Below are 17,612 nucleotides of genomic sequence, written 5' to 3' on the forward strand. Positions count from 1 at the left end.
CTTCCTTCCTTCCTTCCTTCCTTCCTTCCTTCCTTCCTTCCTTCCTTCTTCCCTTCCTCCCTTCCCTTCCTTCCCCTTCCCCTTCCCCTTCCCCTTCCTCTTCCCCTCCCCTTCCTCTTCCCCTCCCCTTCCCTTCCCTTCCTTCCTTCTTGACGGGATTTCACGGTGTTGCCAGGCTGGAGTGTAGTGGCTATCCACAGGCACAGTCCCACTACTGATCAGCATTGGAGTTTTGGCCTGCCCGGTTTCCTACCTGCACCAGTTCACCCTTCCTTAGGCAATCCGGAAATCCCTGATTTCTAGGAGGTCACCACATTGATGCTGAACTTAGTGTGGGCACCCTATGAGCATAGCTTACTGCAGCCTGAAACTCCTGGACTCAAGCAATCCTTCAGTCTCAGCCTCCAGAATATCTGGGACTACAGGCATCTGCCTCCATGCCTGGCTAATTTTTTGTTTGTTTGTTTTAGAAATGGGGGTCTTGCAATGTGATCCAGGCTGGTCTCCAACTCCTGTCCTCAAGTGATCCTCCCATCTCAGCCTCCTGAGTAGCTGGGACTACAGGCACATGCCACCATACGTAAAAGTGAATTCCTTATATCACATTTTCAGCAGTTACAATTTGCACCTCTTTGGGGAAGTTGCAGGGAAAAAATAACCCCTACCACCAACCTCATGCTCCCTTGATGCTCATGTCTGTGACCCTCAGATGTTTTCTAGCTGGTGTGGGCTGGAGCCAGCTGCTTCCTACTCCATCCCTTCAGTTACAGCCACGTGGAGCTGTGAATAAAGCCTCTTGGTGACTGCTCCTTCATACTTAAGGACTTCCCTGCACCCGGCATGGGCAGCAGCTTTACACGGCTCTGTGGTCTGAAGGGCTGCATCCTACATACAGATTTGTCAGTAATTTGTGACACTGAGACATCTCATCTCACTCCTGGTCCTTGGGCTTCTCATCTGGAAAATGTCAGAGTTGGACTCCATTTTTTTCCTGTCTATTCATGTAATTTTTCGTCTTTAGTCTGCTGATATGGTGAATTACATGGATTGGCTTTAGGATGTTTAATCAGCCTTGCATTTCCAGGAGAGGCCCCACTTGGTATTATGTATCTTACAAATTGTTGGATTTGATTTGCTGGTATTGTGTGAAGGATTTGGGGTCTATATTCATGAGGGCTGTTGGTGTGTAGATTTCTTCGCATTGTCTTTGTTTTGGTATCTGGGTAAAACATGAGTTGGGCTGTGCTCCTTCTTCCTCTTCTATATTCTGGAAGGGTTTGTGTGGAATTGATGTTATTTCTTCCTTAAATATTTGGTAGAATTTGCCAGCACACTGCGTCCCTTTGAAGGTTTTCCATGTTCTAGGCAGCCCTGGATGACCCAGAGTTCTTCATGATGACTGCGGGTCTTTCTTGGGGAAGGGTTGGAGGGGTGTCCCGCCTCAGACCCTTTAGAAGCTCCCTGTAAATAGGGTAATAGAGGATCCCTTTTCTCCAAAACACACATGAAACACTCCTCTTCTTTGATCGTTTCTGGTGTTATCTCTCCAGTCTGCAGGCCACTGTTTTCCCAGTGTGACTTTGAGTCCCTAGGAGACATTGAGGTATGGGGAGCTTTGGAGTCAGCAAGAGCCAAACCAAAACCCTCGACCCTGGCATCTATCAGTTGTATGGCTTTGGGCCACATGCTCGAACCTCTCAGAGCCTCAGTTCCTTCATTATTACTGGGCATGACGAATTTTGGCTCACAAGGCTGTTGTAACGATGGAATGAGACAATACTTGTAAAATGTCTGGTGTGGTAGGTTTTGAATAAATGCTGGCCTTCTTTCTGAGGAATCAGAGACAGTCCACTTTACTCAGGCTATCAGGCTCATCTTGGTCAAAGGCCTGTTTGCCTACTTCTGAATCTGGGATACAGTTTTCTGAAGGGAGTCACATATGCAAAGACAGAATTTATTTATTTATTTATTTTTTGCCATCTGTTCAAGAAGACGAATGAGTTTACCTTGAAAACAGCCACATTACAAAGTGATTGGTGGATGGAAATAATTTGTTATAATGCTCCAATTCTGCAGCTTCTTTGCAGGTGGAGAGGACGCCCTCCTCAGTTCCTGGGGCTCCAGAGGGTAGCTTCCTGTTGGGAACTGGAGAACAGGCAGCTCTTCCCATTCTAACTAGAGCCTAGAAAGATGGTTACTTTTGCTTGAAAAAAAAAAGTCATGAGTCATCTGCTTAGGAAAATGCCACGCTGATGATATTAGTACATAGAAGCAATTTCATCTGTCTGGGAAGCGCATTTTCAGGAGGCAAGATTGGCAGAGCAGAAAGGACGGGATAGTAATGAAGCCGGCACAGGGGCTGAACGTGCTGTTTCAGCTCTGGACAGCAGAGGGCGATGTTGCCTCCTAATATTAAAACAGGCTTTGGCAGGAAGGTGAGCGTGGCAGAGTTTGAAGAAACTTGCCTCTTACTAGCCACTGTAGAGTTCCACAATTTACTTTAAAAATGTATTTGTTGGCTTTTTGGCTTTACTGGGAAGAACTAGGACAAAGGATGGTTAGTTACAATAATAGCTAATACTCTGCATAAAACTTGGTACGAGCCCGACATTGTTCCGTATGCATTTTAGGTATACTAACTCACCAAATTCTCACAATATCAGTACGAAGCAGGTAATGATATTACTGTGCCCAGTTTGGAGATGAGGAAACAGGCACAGTGTGGTTAAGTGACTTTCCCAGGGTCACAGAGCTAGTAATTGGCAGAGCCACGATTTGAACTCAGGCTGTGTGGTTCCAAAGTCTGTACTTCTAAGCATTAGTAACAACCTGCATTGCACTTTTTGTCCTATTTGTTCTCACAAGCAGTTCTATAAGGTAAGAACATTCATAACATTTTTTTTTAAGGAGAGAGAGATACAGAGATAGAAATATATATATATATTAGATAGATAGATCAATAGATCGATAGATAGGTAGAGATAGAATGAACTTTGCTAACTTTGCACCTGAAGTATTCTAAAGACATTCTAGGGCTCTATTATGCCTTATATAACTGGTCAATAACACAGAGAAAGTGTCAGAGAGAGGGTACACAGTTCCAAGCCTTCTGACATCAAGTCTAGTGCTTTTTACTACAATACTATTTTATGAACACCTCCCTCCACTGTGCCTGATTCTGTGGGGTGAGGGGTCAAGAGATGTGGAGGCTTGGTCTCTGCACTACAGATGCCATGGGTTATCCTATCTTCCTCCTTCTTTAGCCTCAGCCACAGGATCCAGAAACATGGGATGCAATTGTAGCTCTCTCCCTTGGTAGCCTGATGGCCTTGACCTTGGGTCTCTCTAATGCATCTGGGGAAGTGTGCTTTTAGGACGGGCGATTGAAAGAAGGTAAATTCTTATTCTTCTTAAGTTTATTTTCAGTAAAACAGATTTTGGGGCCATATAACATCAAAGGTCTCTTTTAGGGCTAATATTCTATGAAAGCACAAGTTTGGTACACCTGAAATCTGTTATTAAATCTTGATCTGATTTCCAGGACCTCACTCAACCCAAAGGAATGACTCAAATTCTCAATGTCAGCACTGTTGACATTTTGGGTTGGATAATTCCATGTTGTGAGGGGCTGTCCTGGATATTGTAGGATGTTTCGAATCATCCCTGGCCTCTACTCACTAGGTGTCAGTGGCACAACGTCCTTGATGTTTGACAAACAGCCGGGATATACCTGAATTATGGGAATCCACAAACTGTGGTAGACCAGGAGGACAGACGCTTTGGGTGGATGACCATGGTGGTGATGATAATAATAAGTAGCATTTTTCCCCACTGGCTATTATGTCCTAGGCCCTATTCTAAGGGTCCACATGTATTCTCAATTCATCTTCATAATTACTCTACCAATTTGGCACTGTTAACTGCATTCTAAAGAAGAAACCGAGATTTAGTAAGATGATCAAGGTCATACAAAGTTCATAAGGAATGAGCTGAGACTCTATTCTCAGGCATTCTGTTATCAATGCTCACACACTGCTTTCTTCCAAGTGGTCTATACAGCAAGAATCAACATAGGGGTCACAGGCTGACATTGGTCCATGGACTATTTGCTTAGTTTGTGATGAAGTAAATCAATTCCATCATGAAGTATACAATTAAGTTCAGCTACTATTTTTTTGTTGCCAGACTTTCTCAATGAAGGAAGCATTGCCTAGATTTACACTCTGACACAAGCTCCTTATTTTGTTGCAGGCAGGGACAGAATAAAAATGTTATCTAATATTTGCATGAAATGTTATCATTGACAAACTGTACTACTCTCTGTAGTCCTACACACTTCCTATAGGTGTGCCTTTCTAGACCTTGTAAGGTATGGAAGAGGCAACATAATGTGAACTATCTCTTTCCAGTTGTGGACACCAAAGCCCAGACAGTTAAGTGGTTTGCCCTTGCTGTTAAGACAATAAGTTGAGGATCCTAGAATATGAGTTCGAGTTTCCCGATTCATAGTCCACTGCTTTTTCTAAGCTGAGACTCTATCTATATTCTGATTATCAGGAAGTGACTCTCTTCCTTTGTCTAGCTCTACATCATGATAAAGATCTGAAAATAAATTGCTCTTATTTCGTGGGATCGTCTATTATATTACATGGTTATTGAAAAAAACAGAATCACAATTCTTTGGCCGATATACTTTCCATTCTCAAAGCACAATGCTCTTTTGAATCTCTTGTGTTGTGGACTGAGCCTGGGTTTTGCCATCAGCCCTAGCTCCCTTATTTGCAAATTATGAGACCTTAGGCAGGTTTTTAGGTCCCTCTAATCCTTACTTCTTTCATGTGTCAGATAGACATAATCACATACACCTGTTGTGCTGTTGCAGTTATGAAATGATGTATGCATGGTGTACATGGTGCCTAGAAGAATGTCAAGCTCATTGTGGGAGCTAAGTCAACACAACACTTCTCTTCTTTCTTCTGTCATGTACTTTTCTATTCTTTTCCAGATCCTTAAAACTGTCTCATAGCACAGTAACTGATAACAGCAGAAACTAATCTTTATCACTAACGCGCAATCCATCTGGGGGAAAGCCATTTCTTCTTAAATCAGGACCAATCAACGGGGCCTCATGACCCAGCTCTGTCCTGCCATGAGCTTGTAGGAACAGATGGAAAATGGGCTGGGCAGATGGAAAAACTCCATTTTCCAACAGGAATTATTTATTTGTGAAGTTGGAACCACTTGGAAGGAATATTTTGAATTAGGGGGATGAAATATTGTAAGATTCACAACAGGGCCATGAAATTAACTAATGCATTGCGACTACCAGCGTCACTGTGAGGCAGGGAGTAGGAATAATAATGGGGCTTTTAAAAAATGGTCCAAACGCATAAATTATTTACTCGTGTGTGTTAATGACTCCCTTGAAGCTGTTCTCCTGATGGCATTATCCCACATGCCCTTCCTAAGAAAGGCCGATCTCACTGCAAGTTGCTCTGTCTTTATGATCAGATTATTACAGAACGTGAACCTTATAAATTACACAGCTACCATTATGAGACCTGCTCAGTGTTAGACATTGTGTGTAAGGCTTTCTATATGTTGTATCCAACCCTTATAATGCTCCTGCAAAGGAGCTCCTACAAGGGCCTACTTAACAGATGAAGAGACTGAAATTCGATATGATGACATGTTTTAACCAAGTCACACAAGTAGTATGTAATAGGTTTTCGTGCTTTCATTTTTGAGTCTCTGACCTATCTCCTCAAATGGCCCCCAAGTAATCAAAACATTCATCTGACCACATCACACTCCTTTGCCCCCTGTTTGGAGTCTTAGAAGAGCATCAGCGGTCTTTAAGATCTGCTCCTATTTTCTCTGGTTTTGCTTCCTTCACTTTCACCTGGCATCTCATGTGTGTAGGTAACCATAGTTTACAATTCTCAGAACAGAGAGCAAATTCATGTCTCAGAGGCACTCTTATCTTGCTCATTCTACCTAGAAAATTCACCCCTGCCACCCAAATACCCCACCCAATCCCCACCCTGGCCAATTACTTTTCCTTTCCCAGGACTCTGCTTAGTCCTAAATACTCCAGGAAGCCTTCCTTTTACTGTGCTGAGCCATGTGCCTGTCTGAACAATTCCAGGTAAACGTCAGTATTAGAAGGAAGTCTAGTGGTGTTTGGATAGGAACATTACCAAGGAAGTCTAGACATATCGTTGGAAATCCACTCAAACTATTCACTGAGGCCTAACACATAGTAGGTGCTCAGTAAATGCTTGTTGAATGAAAAAGACAGAAATAGGCAGGGCTGAGCTCCTCTTTTCCTTCCTGAGACAGAGAGGCCCACGGTAACTAGAAGTTCCAGAAGGAAGCTACACCCAGGCCATTACATGTTCCTCCAGGTAGCCCAGGGTGGGGGGTCATCACAGGCCTTGAGGCTGGGAAGATCTGTGATTAAGCCATGGCTATACCACTCTTTTGCCAAGCCTCACCTCTTCATTCATAAAGTAGAAAGAATTCCCACCTCTCAGGGCTGTCACGAGTATTAGATTAGACCACAGAACATGGCCCACAGCGTGTGTTCAATATTCAGAGTTCCCTTCCCCTTGCCTTAGGTTCAGTGAACCTTGGCACAAGGCAGCAGGAAACAAATCCCAAACTGCACTGAATGGGAACAAAGTTTCTTGCACCCTGCCAACCTGGCTCTTGGAACAGGGCAAACCTGCTGCTGGAAGCTGGATAATAAGACAGGATGCAGTAGGACTGGCAGGTCTAGCAAATAATGGGCACCAAGAGCTGTGCAGAAGGAAGGCAGGTCTTCACTTCTGTCTCCAGTTCCTCCTGTAACTTTAGCAAAGTCACAGAACTTCTCTGAGTCTCAGCATCCTCATTTGCAGATGGTCACCATTCTTCTTTTGTTCCTCTCCACCCCTGGCTGCTCTTGTGTGTTGTTCTGAGGATAGAGGGCATGCTTGGAAACATGCTCTAGATAATGCATAGGTCATCACAGTTGACCTAGTCAGAAATTCATCCCCCCAGGAGGCAGGAAGAATAATGAGTGGGAGTTTAAAGAGCCCGAGATCCAACTTACACTCTGACTTTTGAAGGAGCATTTGGGTTAGATGCTCCTTGAAAAGTCAGAGTGTAAGCTGGATCTCAGGCTCTGGAGACTCCCACTGTGCACTGTACTTTGTTTGATCTATGGCAGAAAAATAGCAGGGCTTTAGTTAGACAGGGCCTTCTGGACCGCAAGTCAGCTGGAGAAGATGTTGATGTGGTTACTAGAGTGATTATGGATATAAAAGAGCAGAGACTATGAATTTAGCCTAGGTATAGTGGAACCTTCTCCTTCCCCTTCTGCCATTGGATTCATGAGGCCAAGACCTGGCAAATTCTCAAATCCTTCACAACCCAACTTGAAAGGGACCAGTATTTCCCATTATGAATGGATTTTCATCCATCCTGAGTCCTTCTCAGGAAGCCACCAACCTTATAGAGTAGCCTACTTCGTTGTTCATCAGTTCTGATTGTTAGTATGTTTTTTCAGATTAATTCAAAATCAATCTCTCTATAATTTCTTCCATTCCTACCTCCACTCCTGGCCCCTAAAGAGTGGAATACCTTTCCTACCTGCTTTTGTTTTCCCTTAATCTCTCTCCCACATGCTGAATTTAAGGGCATGTGGTGCCATGGCTGAGTAAGGAGTAGAAAGTGTTGTTAAGTAAGGTCAGCCCTGGTGGGAATACATGATATGACTTAATTGGGATGGGCTGTTTTTTCAGACGTTCACACATATGAAGTTCAAAGAGGAAGGTGTAGGTCAGGGTTTGAGATATGGAAAGTTTTATACAACAGGGAACCTTTGATCTAGTTCTTGCAGAAGGAAAAGGAATTTAACAGTTAAAAGTAAGAGAAAAGGTATTGCAAGAAGAGAAAATTGCATGTGCAAAGGCAAAAAGTCAGGAACATGCATAATCTCTTCGGGAAGCAAAAAGTTGTCCATGTGGCTGAAATAAAGATGAGAAAACAGTGGCAGATGAGGCAGGAGGGATGGGCAGTGGTGAGACAAAGGATGCAATGAGCTGCTTGTTTCTAGCAAGGTGTTAGCCAAGCTGTAGTTGATCTTATTTGGTGGGTGATGGCAGCTATGCAATTAGTATACAGTTTATTTGACAATATTTATTTGATATTCCGTATAGGCTAGGCCCTATTTGAGGCCCTGACACTCTGGGAGCACAGGGCCTGGGACATAGTGAATGCTTTAAATGTGCTTGCTGAATCAGTAAGTGTGGTAGGTGACTTAAAAGACTTAAGGTGTTGAAACTTTACCTAGGAAAGTATTTTCTATAGTGTCTTGCATAGAGCATTAGTTCTGAGAACTGCCAAAATGTTATATTTGAAAATAAAAATGACTTTGGTTAAATCAATTTGGATTAAACAAGAATAAGATGACTTTTTGTGTGGTTTTGTTTTCATTGTGTTAGTCCTTGGGCACTGAGACTTACCAAGGAGGAAGGGATATAGGCTATGGTGTTTCCCAAACTTGAACTTTGAACACCTGTCTGGAAAAGCATCACCTGGTTTTAATATTCTAGGGAACACAAGAGAATGGTGGAAAGACAAAGAGTGGAGAAGGTCCTGCTGCTTCTTAAAATATCTAGCACAGAAGGAACATGTATTACTCCAGTTCACATTCCACTGGTGAGACCCAGCCAAGAAGCCACGTCTGTTTGCAAGATGGGCTGGAAATGAAGCCCCTGCTCGACAGTTACTTTCCACCTTCAGCCACCCATTGTGAAAGAAGGAGCACACATTTTGGTGGACAGCTAGCTATCTTTGCCAATTTTGCTGAAGAAACAAAGACTCCATGAATGAGTTGGAGAGGGAAAGCCAGAAGATTCCAAATGGGCATTTCAAGCTGCAGCATTTAAAAGGCTCTCGTTGGGAATTATGTTCCTTTTCCTCCTACTTGCCAGGGTGTATCAGTAAGCTTCTGCCATGGCAACAATCTCAGATTCCTAGTGGCTTATTTTTTGTTTATGTTCAAAGACTTGTTTTTGTTTATGTATAGGTTTGTGTTGAGGTCTATGATGTTGACTTCTACTGTGCTCCATGTTGAGTTTACTTCGGGTCCTAGGCTGCTATCACAGGCTTATCGGTGAAGAAAAAGAGAACATGGGAGAACCACACAATATCCTTTAAAACTACTATTAGGAGTGACATGCTACTTTTACCCAACTTCACTGACAAAAGGAAGTGATCAGGCTCAACAGGGTGGAGTTAATTCTCTCACTGGGTGGCAAGTCTTAAGTCATGGGCCAAGCGTGATTGACATCAATGAAGTTGGAAAGTATCATTCCCTAAGTGGAGGAAACAAACTTTGAACAAGAGTTATTTTGCAAACTAATACAATAGACCATAGAGGGGACTCAGAATTTTTACCTTGTGGGGTTAGGGTACTGGAAGATCTTATGGAAATGCCCACCAACTTCAGGCAATAGTCACCACTTCAGTTGTTGGCAGTCACTCATCATGAAATAGAGGGTTTATATTTCAATCACGTGAATGTCAGAAGTCAAGTCCTACTAGCCTGGGGCTGCCCTTAGCACTTCTGGAGTCCTGTGTTCAATACTCTCTGGAGGAGTGCACCCAGGATGAGGAAAGGATCCCAATCCTGGCTTATCGAGGGAGGGGGAGCATAGTGTATACAACCTAGGGAGCTTGTGTGTGTTGTGGGAGGAGGGGACAGCAAATCACAAAATAGCATCAGGTGGAAAAGGGATAATATGTGGCTTGCATATACTCTTCCCTTTCCTGGAAAGGTCATCTCCCTTCACTCACCTGGCAAAATCCAGTTCAACATTCCAGGCTGAGCACAAGTGTCTTGTCCCTCAATAAGCTCCCATTGATTCACTCAAGTGGAGACGTTTATTACTTCTGTTGTGCACTCATTACTCCCAGAGTAAGTTTAAGAAAGTGCTCATCACACAAATACAGTTATTTACCTACTTGCTATCATAGGTGGAATTGCATCCCTGCATGAAAGTTCCGCTGGAGTCCCAACCTCCAGTGCCTCAGAACACGATCTTATTTGGAGCTAGCCTTTTCAGAGGTGATTAAGTTAAAATGAGGTCCTTCATCTTTCTGGTGGGCCCTAATTCCATATGACTGGTGTGATATCGAAAAGGGGAAATCTGGACATAGAGAGAGACACATACTGAAGGAGAATGTAATGTGAAGGTGAAGGCAGAGGTCAAGGTCATGCCTCAACAAGTCAAGGAATACTGAAAACATTAAGCCAAGGAAGGGGCATGAAACAGATTCTCCCTTGTGGTCCTCAGAAAGAATCAACCCTACCGATACTTTGATTTTGGGCTTGTAGCCACCAGAACTGTGAGGTAATACAGTTTTGTTGTTTAAGCTGCCCAGTTTGCAGTACTTGGTTATGGCAGTCCTATCAAACTAATACACTTGCCTACACATCTGTTCCCCCAAAACCACCCCCACCAAATCCCTCCCAAATTAAGTCAGTTCTGGAGGACAGAAATAAGGTTTTCTTTCCTTCTTTCTTTCTTTTTAATTATCCCTGATGCCTAGAAGGGCCAGGCACAGAGTTAGTTGTTGTTGCAATTATTGATCACATTTTGCATTCTCTTTGGCCACGAGGGAGAGAGAAAAGGGACTAGAAGAGGAACTTGTTTTAGAAGAACAAGTTGGAGCTGTCTGGAGAGCAAAAGATGACAAGTAGTGAGATCCATGTCCCTGAAGGTGTCCAAGCATAGGCAGGCTGAAGGAAACCTTGCTTAGGGTTGATTCTATGAGAATATTGAGAAATAGCTTTGCTGATTGTAATCTTCCAGAGATTGATCAGTATTTTGGAATCTGGGTGAGTCAGAACCAGGCTAGGTGTCGCCCTTGTGTAGCTGTTGAAGATAGTGTGGGAGAGTGGGGTGTGTGTTTTGAGCAAGAGCTTGGTTCAAAGTGCCAATTTCTCTTCACCAGCTAAGTCTCGATCAGCCTTTGTCAGAGCTCAATCTGCCTGTGAATTTGCCTGGAATCCGTTCCCAGCAGCACCATCTGTTTGCGATTGTCCTACCATCTGACCATTTACCCTTTGTCAACTTCCTCCTCCGGGCACTCCCACTGCCAGTTGGAATCCACCCATGGAATCCACCCATTGTCCATCTTGGATAAACTGAGTCTGGAGAAAGACAGGACAGGAGAGAAGGGAAGATGTGGGAGATGTTCCAATGTGCTAGTGTTCTTGGCCAAGAGGTGTCTGGGAAGCCCCACTAAGCCTTCACACAGAACCTGGAGAGAGAGCATGTGGCCCAGCCAGAGCCATATTGTGCCCCAGGCAGTCTGATGGCTCCACAAATAATATTGATGCCTTTTGTTTGAAAACTCTTTGTGGAGGTTTCCCATTTCCCAACAAACCACGCTTGATGTTGGGCCTCCCGCAAGCCACTTTGCCTTTTGCACAGTCCCGTGGCCAACTGTGCAGGCAGATGAGGGCCCCTGAATGCTAATGAGGGAAATGGTTGGCATTCCTAAGGCACACCCGACTCTGGGAACCCCGCCTTTGTTGCTAAGGAGCATTGGAACTGTAGCTGAAAGGCTCTTAGAAGAGAGGGGAGTGAAGAGAGGGAGAGAAGAAAGGAGAGCATTTGTTTTCAGAGCTTCACAGTTCTCTGGCCAGCTCCAAAGCTGTCCAATTTCTGATCCCAATTAGAATATCAAACCCCCTGTTATTGTTTCTCTTAATGATCTTGGGAAATTCCTCAGAAGAGTCAGCAAGCACTTAGCAAACTCTTTGGACTGCACCATCTCTACAGTTGTGCTTCTGGTGGTGTGAACATACCATGCCAGAGTCCTGAAAACCACCTTTGTTCCAGTTCCCAGAAGGCAATGATGAAGCTGGAGGATGAGAAGAGGGCGAAAAGCTGTTGAGTTTTCAAAATGTACCTGTGGGGGCTCCCCTTAGCAGATGATTGCCAGGTGCCCACTCGGCAGTGCGTCTGAGTTCTGCGCTGGTCACAAAGACAGGAAGATCTTGTTACTGGCTTGCAGTCACCTCCAGACTTGCTGGGAGCGACACACCACACATGCTAAAGAGAATTGTATGGGTTATTTGCTCTAACTGTGGCCAACAGCACTGAGGAACTTGGAGTTATGCAAGACTGGGTTCTAATCCTGGCTCAGTCACTCACAGCTATAAGTCCTTAAGCAAGTACATACACTGCCCTGAGCCTGTGTTACTCCCCTGTACAATGGGTGTGGTAATGCCAATCTCGTTGGTTCACTTTGAGGAGTAAGTACAGGACAGAGAATGAGAGACAGGGATGTGGAACACATATTCTGTGCCCTCCAGGACCACGCAGTCGGTGAACCATCTGTAGGCTTGGAAGATGTCTGTACCTGGAAAAGACATTCAACCATTTGGCCCATTGGATGGGGTAAAATGAAATCCCATATAAGACTAAAATAAGCTAGTTTCCCCTTATGGAGCACGTCTGTGTGCCAGGCATAGTGCTGGGCAATTTGCATGTATTATCTCATTTAATATGAATGATGCTCTCAGGTAAGTAGTGACTTGTTCAGGGCCACACAGCTGGGAAAGAGTCTGCGCAGCTGGTGAGAACCTGCCTCTGTCATCCTGTGCCCTTTCCATCCTTAAAGCCTGAGGTTTCTGGGGGAGTTGGGGCATACCTAATTGACACCAAGCATCTCCAGAGCACACTGAAGGTTAACCAGTCCACTATCCACAGACACCCATTTAGGAAGGTTTTTTTTTGGAGGACGCTGGTGACGGATACCAGACTTTCCCAACACAGTGTTTATTAGAAGTTCACAATGACACAGCTCTGAGAAAAAAGGGAGAAAAGTAATAGACTTTCTATAAGTAAACCATGAAATTCCACCATAGAGATCATAATGATATTGTGAACCATAATGACTTCCTAGCACTTAGTAATTTTCCATCCACCAACATCCCTCCCTAATGCTCCTTGTCTATCAATTCCCACTTTTTGTTGTTGAATTTAGAGTTGAGCCCAACATCTCTCCCCTACTGCAAAACTCCATTGCAGTGGTTCCTATAACTATTGTGATAGTTTTGAGTAAAACCTGCCTTATGATTTTAACAAGAGTCAGAATAATTTTTTCTTTAAGACAGACAGACACACACACACACACACACACACACACACACACACACACACACACCTCTTGGGGTAAAGTAGTGGAGAATTCCAGGTAGAAGATGATGCAAAAGCAATTGATACTTGATTCTAGAAGGCAGACACATCTCAAAATTTGTTCTTGCTGTAGTAGTGGCCTGACCTCCCTATGCCATTTCACATAGACCATTGTTCAAAGTTCTTTGGAAGGTTCCTGAATGTTCAGCAGCTAAGGGAAGGGACATAAAAAGGTATATCTTTATTACATGCAAAGAACTGTCCAAATGGCATTGCTTTCAATGTTTATAACAATTCTACAAACAGATGCAATTGCTTCTGTTTTATAGATGAAGGAACTGAACTCCAGGGGGATTAAGCAACTTGTCAAGGCTACCACCCACTAAGTGCAAGAGCCAGATTTTGGCGCTTATTTATTCTTTTTCTACTCTCTGTGGAAATACAGGGGGGCGGGGTGGTAGGGTGACTGTGGATCTAGATCTGGTAAAGGTTACCCCACTTATAGAAGTATTCATTCAGCCAAGACTATAGTACAGGTTACGCTTAACCTGTGGTCACGCTTAACCTGTGGTCACACAGCCCTGGTGGCACCTTTCATGCTGCATTCTATGTAAATGCAGCCCCCTGCATTTGTGTAGCTTGGTGATGCTGAGCTACTTATCAAAAACTATACTAGATATTGGATATTAAGAATTGGGCAAGGGAAAATCATTGCTGTTCAGGACCTTATGATTTTGTCTAATAACCCCAACTTCAGGTTTAGGAACTTCTTTTACCCAAACTGCCTCTCCAACCCACTTACTCCCAGAGATGAAGGGTAAAGTGAGACCTTCTCAGTATCATTTGACCAGTCCTTCACAGGAAGCACGAACCTTCTGGCAGATGTTAACTGACACAACCTAACAGCTTTCTTGTCCTCACATCTCTGAGCCTGTTTCCTCATTTGTGAAACAGAGAGGTGAAACCTGTCTTATTTAATTGTCAGAGATAGATCAAACAAAATATGTCAGGTTCCTCAGACACAATCGTTGCTCAAGGCATATTAAATTTTTTGACCTACTATTCTAATTATCCTTACTTGGCATTTTGGTAGAACGAGAAAGCCGTGTCTATTTGCTTACTCTTTTTACCTAAAAGGCAGCTAGAAAGTCCAAGGGGTTCTAGAAAGGGTAGCCCGTCGGCTTCAAGAGTCATTTTTCTGGACAACACAAGGATTATAAAAACCAAAGCAGGTCAGACTAGGAGACCTTAGAGAGCATTTATTTTAGTGGATCCAAATAGTTTTGTTCTTGAGGTCTTGTCTATAAGAGTACATGAAGCACCTTATTTGATAAAATGCATAGAAAGGGATGCTCAGAGGCCTTTCTGTTTGATTTTCCCCTTGACCTAACTTGTTCATTTTGTCTGGCACACAGATTGGAAACTCAGTACCCTGATCACCCAGTATTAGTGATGGTGTTGGGAGCACATTATCTCTGAAGCTCCAGGCCAGTGTCTCTTCAATGAGCTCATGCTACCAGTAGGGTGTGATATGTGTGTAACTGTGTGCTATGTGAGAGGTGCAAAGTCGGGGGGATGTTAAGAACAGAAGAACTACGGGAACTGATGGAAAGTTCCACCTGGTTTTCCTGTCCAGGCAGAGCAGAGGATGTTACCTATTCCCAAAACCCTTTTTCCCAAGAAGTCCTTCCTCAAAACTTCTATCTGGGACTTTTGGAAAATACCCCTGGAGACAGTGTAACATTGTTTAGTTTTGTACTGCCAAAAATATTGGAGTTGTTCAGAAAACCTCACTTGAAATGGTTCTTCTACTGCTTAAGGTTAAGATAGAGCATTGGTAATACTTTCATTTTTCTTCTAATGTGGAAATCCTTCCCAGAATAATGATCAGGAGAAGGGATGATTTACCTATCCAAAAACGATGTTTATAGGTCTACTAGGTTCCAGGCACTGTGGGCAAGTGGCAACATGTAATGTGGTTTTTACTATGTGATGTGGAATTGTGGGGTTTGAAACAACAGTTTGATTAGCAATGTAGGAAAAAATCAAACATGTAATATTAATAATAAGCTTTATTAAAACAGAAGGAGATTCTAAGTAGCTGGGTTCTTGCCACATCAAAAGATAAAACTAGGTTTCCTCTGATCACTTTGAGCTGCTTATGAGCGAGCATCATAGCCAGAAACCAAGTCCAAACCAAAAGCATCTACAATAGCTGCATCGGCCTGCACTCTGACAATGTCTCCGCCACTATACTCAGGCTGGGGAGAAACACGTGTCTGGGTAAAAAGGGAGATAAGGGAAACATCTGTTCTCACAATATGGGCTTGTTATCATAGCTCCTTTAAGTACCGCAGTGCTGGCTCCAAGAGCATATTTTCTCCCAAACGGAATCTGCGCAAGGCCTGGTCGATTTTCCGAGGGCTCAGGGACAGGTTGTAAATGAGATTGTAGTTGTGAATGAGGCGTCTGGCTCGTTCCTTCTCCAGAACTCCTGTGATTGGATTGGGTAGGTGGAAGGTTTTTAAAAGAGGACAGAGGGAAAACAGAGAAAACTATATATTAGCTTGAATGACTTCCAGGTAAAGGCTAAATGATAATATTTTGCAACTTTAAGCTTCTTAAAAATCAAGTGGCATCTTAAAAAGTATTTGTACTCATGGGTATGCATTACAGATTTCAGGAAGAATCTGAGGGTGATTTCAGGGGAGAGAGAACAAGATGGGATCCAATAAGGTTCACAGAAAAATTCTAAAGCAATTTAAGCTTTTCTTTGTAGCTTTAAAACTTGTGAGGCCAATTTTTGAAACACTGGGGGTGCCTAGCAGAAGTAATTTCTAATTGTCTTGAGTTCATTTTATCTTGTCAAAGTCTCCAAACATGCTCCTAAGCATGCAGGGATTAAACAACTTAATTTTAAAATGCATTTCTCTAAACGTATTTATAGATGTTCCTTGGTATCTGCAGGGATTGGGTCCATGATATTGCCCTCCCCAACAGTGATACCTACACCCATGGATGCTCAAGCCCCAATATAAAATGGAGTAGTATTTGCATCTAACCTATCCACATTCTCCCATGTACTTTAAACCATCTCTAGATTACTTGTAACACCTAATACAATGCAAATACAGCGTAAATAGTTGTTATACTGTGTTTTAAAATTCTTAATTTTTTTGTCGTCATGTCATTATATTTTATGTCTATTTTTAAAAATATTTTTGATATGCAGTTGGTCGAATCTGTAGTTGCGGAATACAAAGATGCAGAAGATTGGCTGTCCTGTGACTCCCTCCAGCTTGCTGTGCAATCACAGGTAAAGCATCTAACTTCTCATAGCTCAGAGTTTGAATCTGCATAATAGAGGTGGTAATGTGTATGACTGCAGGATGTGATCTGGTGCCCACACATTATATATGCTAATACCAATGTCAGTAAGCTTTCCATGTTAAGATTGGGTAGATTTTGACGGCTGTTGGGAGGAGTTGCAGTGTAGATCATGGCATCACTGAAGATCAATAACTCACTCATAAGCCCCTAATTGCAAGTTTCTATGTGTCAGATACTGTGCTTGGGAATACAGAGGATTTAGAGAATTATTCTGCTACCTCTGGAAGATCTCTGACCCATGGGGGAGAGAAGTTATGCAGAAAATTAACTGGGATACAACAAGAATAATTATAATAACCAATATGTAAATATAAAATTTATTATGTCCCAAGAACTGCTCCAAGCATTTCACCAATATTAACTAATTGAATCCTTACAATAACCCATTTCACAGAGGGAGAAACTAAAGCCTGCAAGTCTCTTGATTGCCTAAGGTTAACCACTACAGTACATTATGGAATGAGGGGAAAGAGATTGCTTCAAGTAGGGATCATTTTGGTTTTCTTTTTTGAGTCAGGGTCTTACTCTGTTGCCCAGGCTGGAGTACAGAGGCACGATCATGGTTCACTGTAGCCTTGATCTCCTGTGCTCAAGTGATCCTCCCACCTAAGCCTCATGAGTAGCTGGGATTGCAGGTATGTGCCACCACTCTCAGCTAATTTTTTAAATTTTTTGTAGCGATGAAGTTTCACTATGTTGCCCAGACTGGTCTCGAACTCCTGAGCTCAAGCAATCCTCCCCCTTAGGCCTCTTGAAGTGCTGGGATTATAGGCATGTGCCACTGTGCCTGGCCTCTTTTACTCTCCTTTGTGTGAGCAAACTATAAGAGTGATGGTGAAATTCTTTCTTAAAGAATCCAGAGGCAGTGCCTTGTCATTTTGCAGAAAGCCACTGCTAGTCCATTAGAGTTGGGCAGTGGTAGATACCTATCATCTCAGTTTAAGATACAAAATATGACTCATTTTTAAATGTGCAAGTACTATTGAGCATGGTTCCACCCTCTCAACTACTCTCTAGTGG

At 43.1% G+C, this 17,612-nt stretch overlaps 1 protein-coding gene across 1 annotated transcript in view; it reads right to left on the bottom strand.

The window, feature by feature from the left end:
• Positions 1-15,256: 15,256 nt before the first annotated feature.
• C1H1orf87 (chromosome 1 C1orf87 homolog) overlaps positions 15,257-17,612 on the bottom strand; it is an 81,182-nt gene continuing 78,826 nt past the window's right edge. The window contains exon 11 of the mRNA XM_025356202.1: positions 15,257-15,696. Within this exon, the coding sequence (XP_025211987.1) occupies positions 15,536-15,696 (161 nt within the window). The 3' untranslated portion in view covers positions 15,257-15,535. The remainder of the gene's footprint in view (positions 15,697-17,612) is intronic.

This window comes from Theropithecus gelada, chromosome 1 (assembly GCF_003255815.1).
Source record: "Theropithecus gelada isolate Dixy chromosome 1, Tgel_1.0, whole genome shotgun sequence".
NCBI lineage: Eukaryota > Metazoa > Chordata > Mammalia > Primates > Cercopithecidae > Theropithecus > Theropithecus gelada.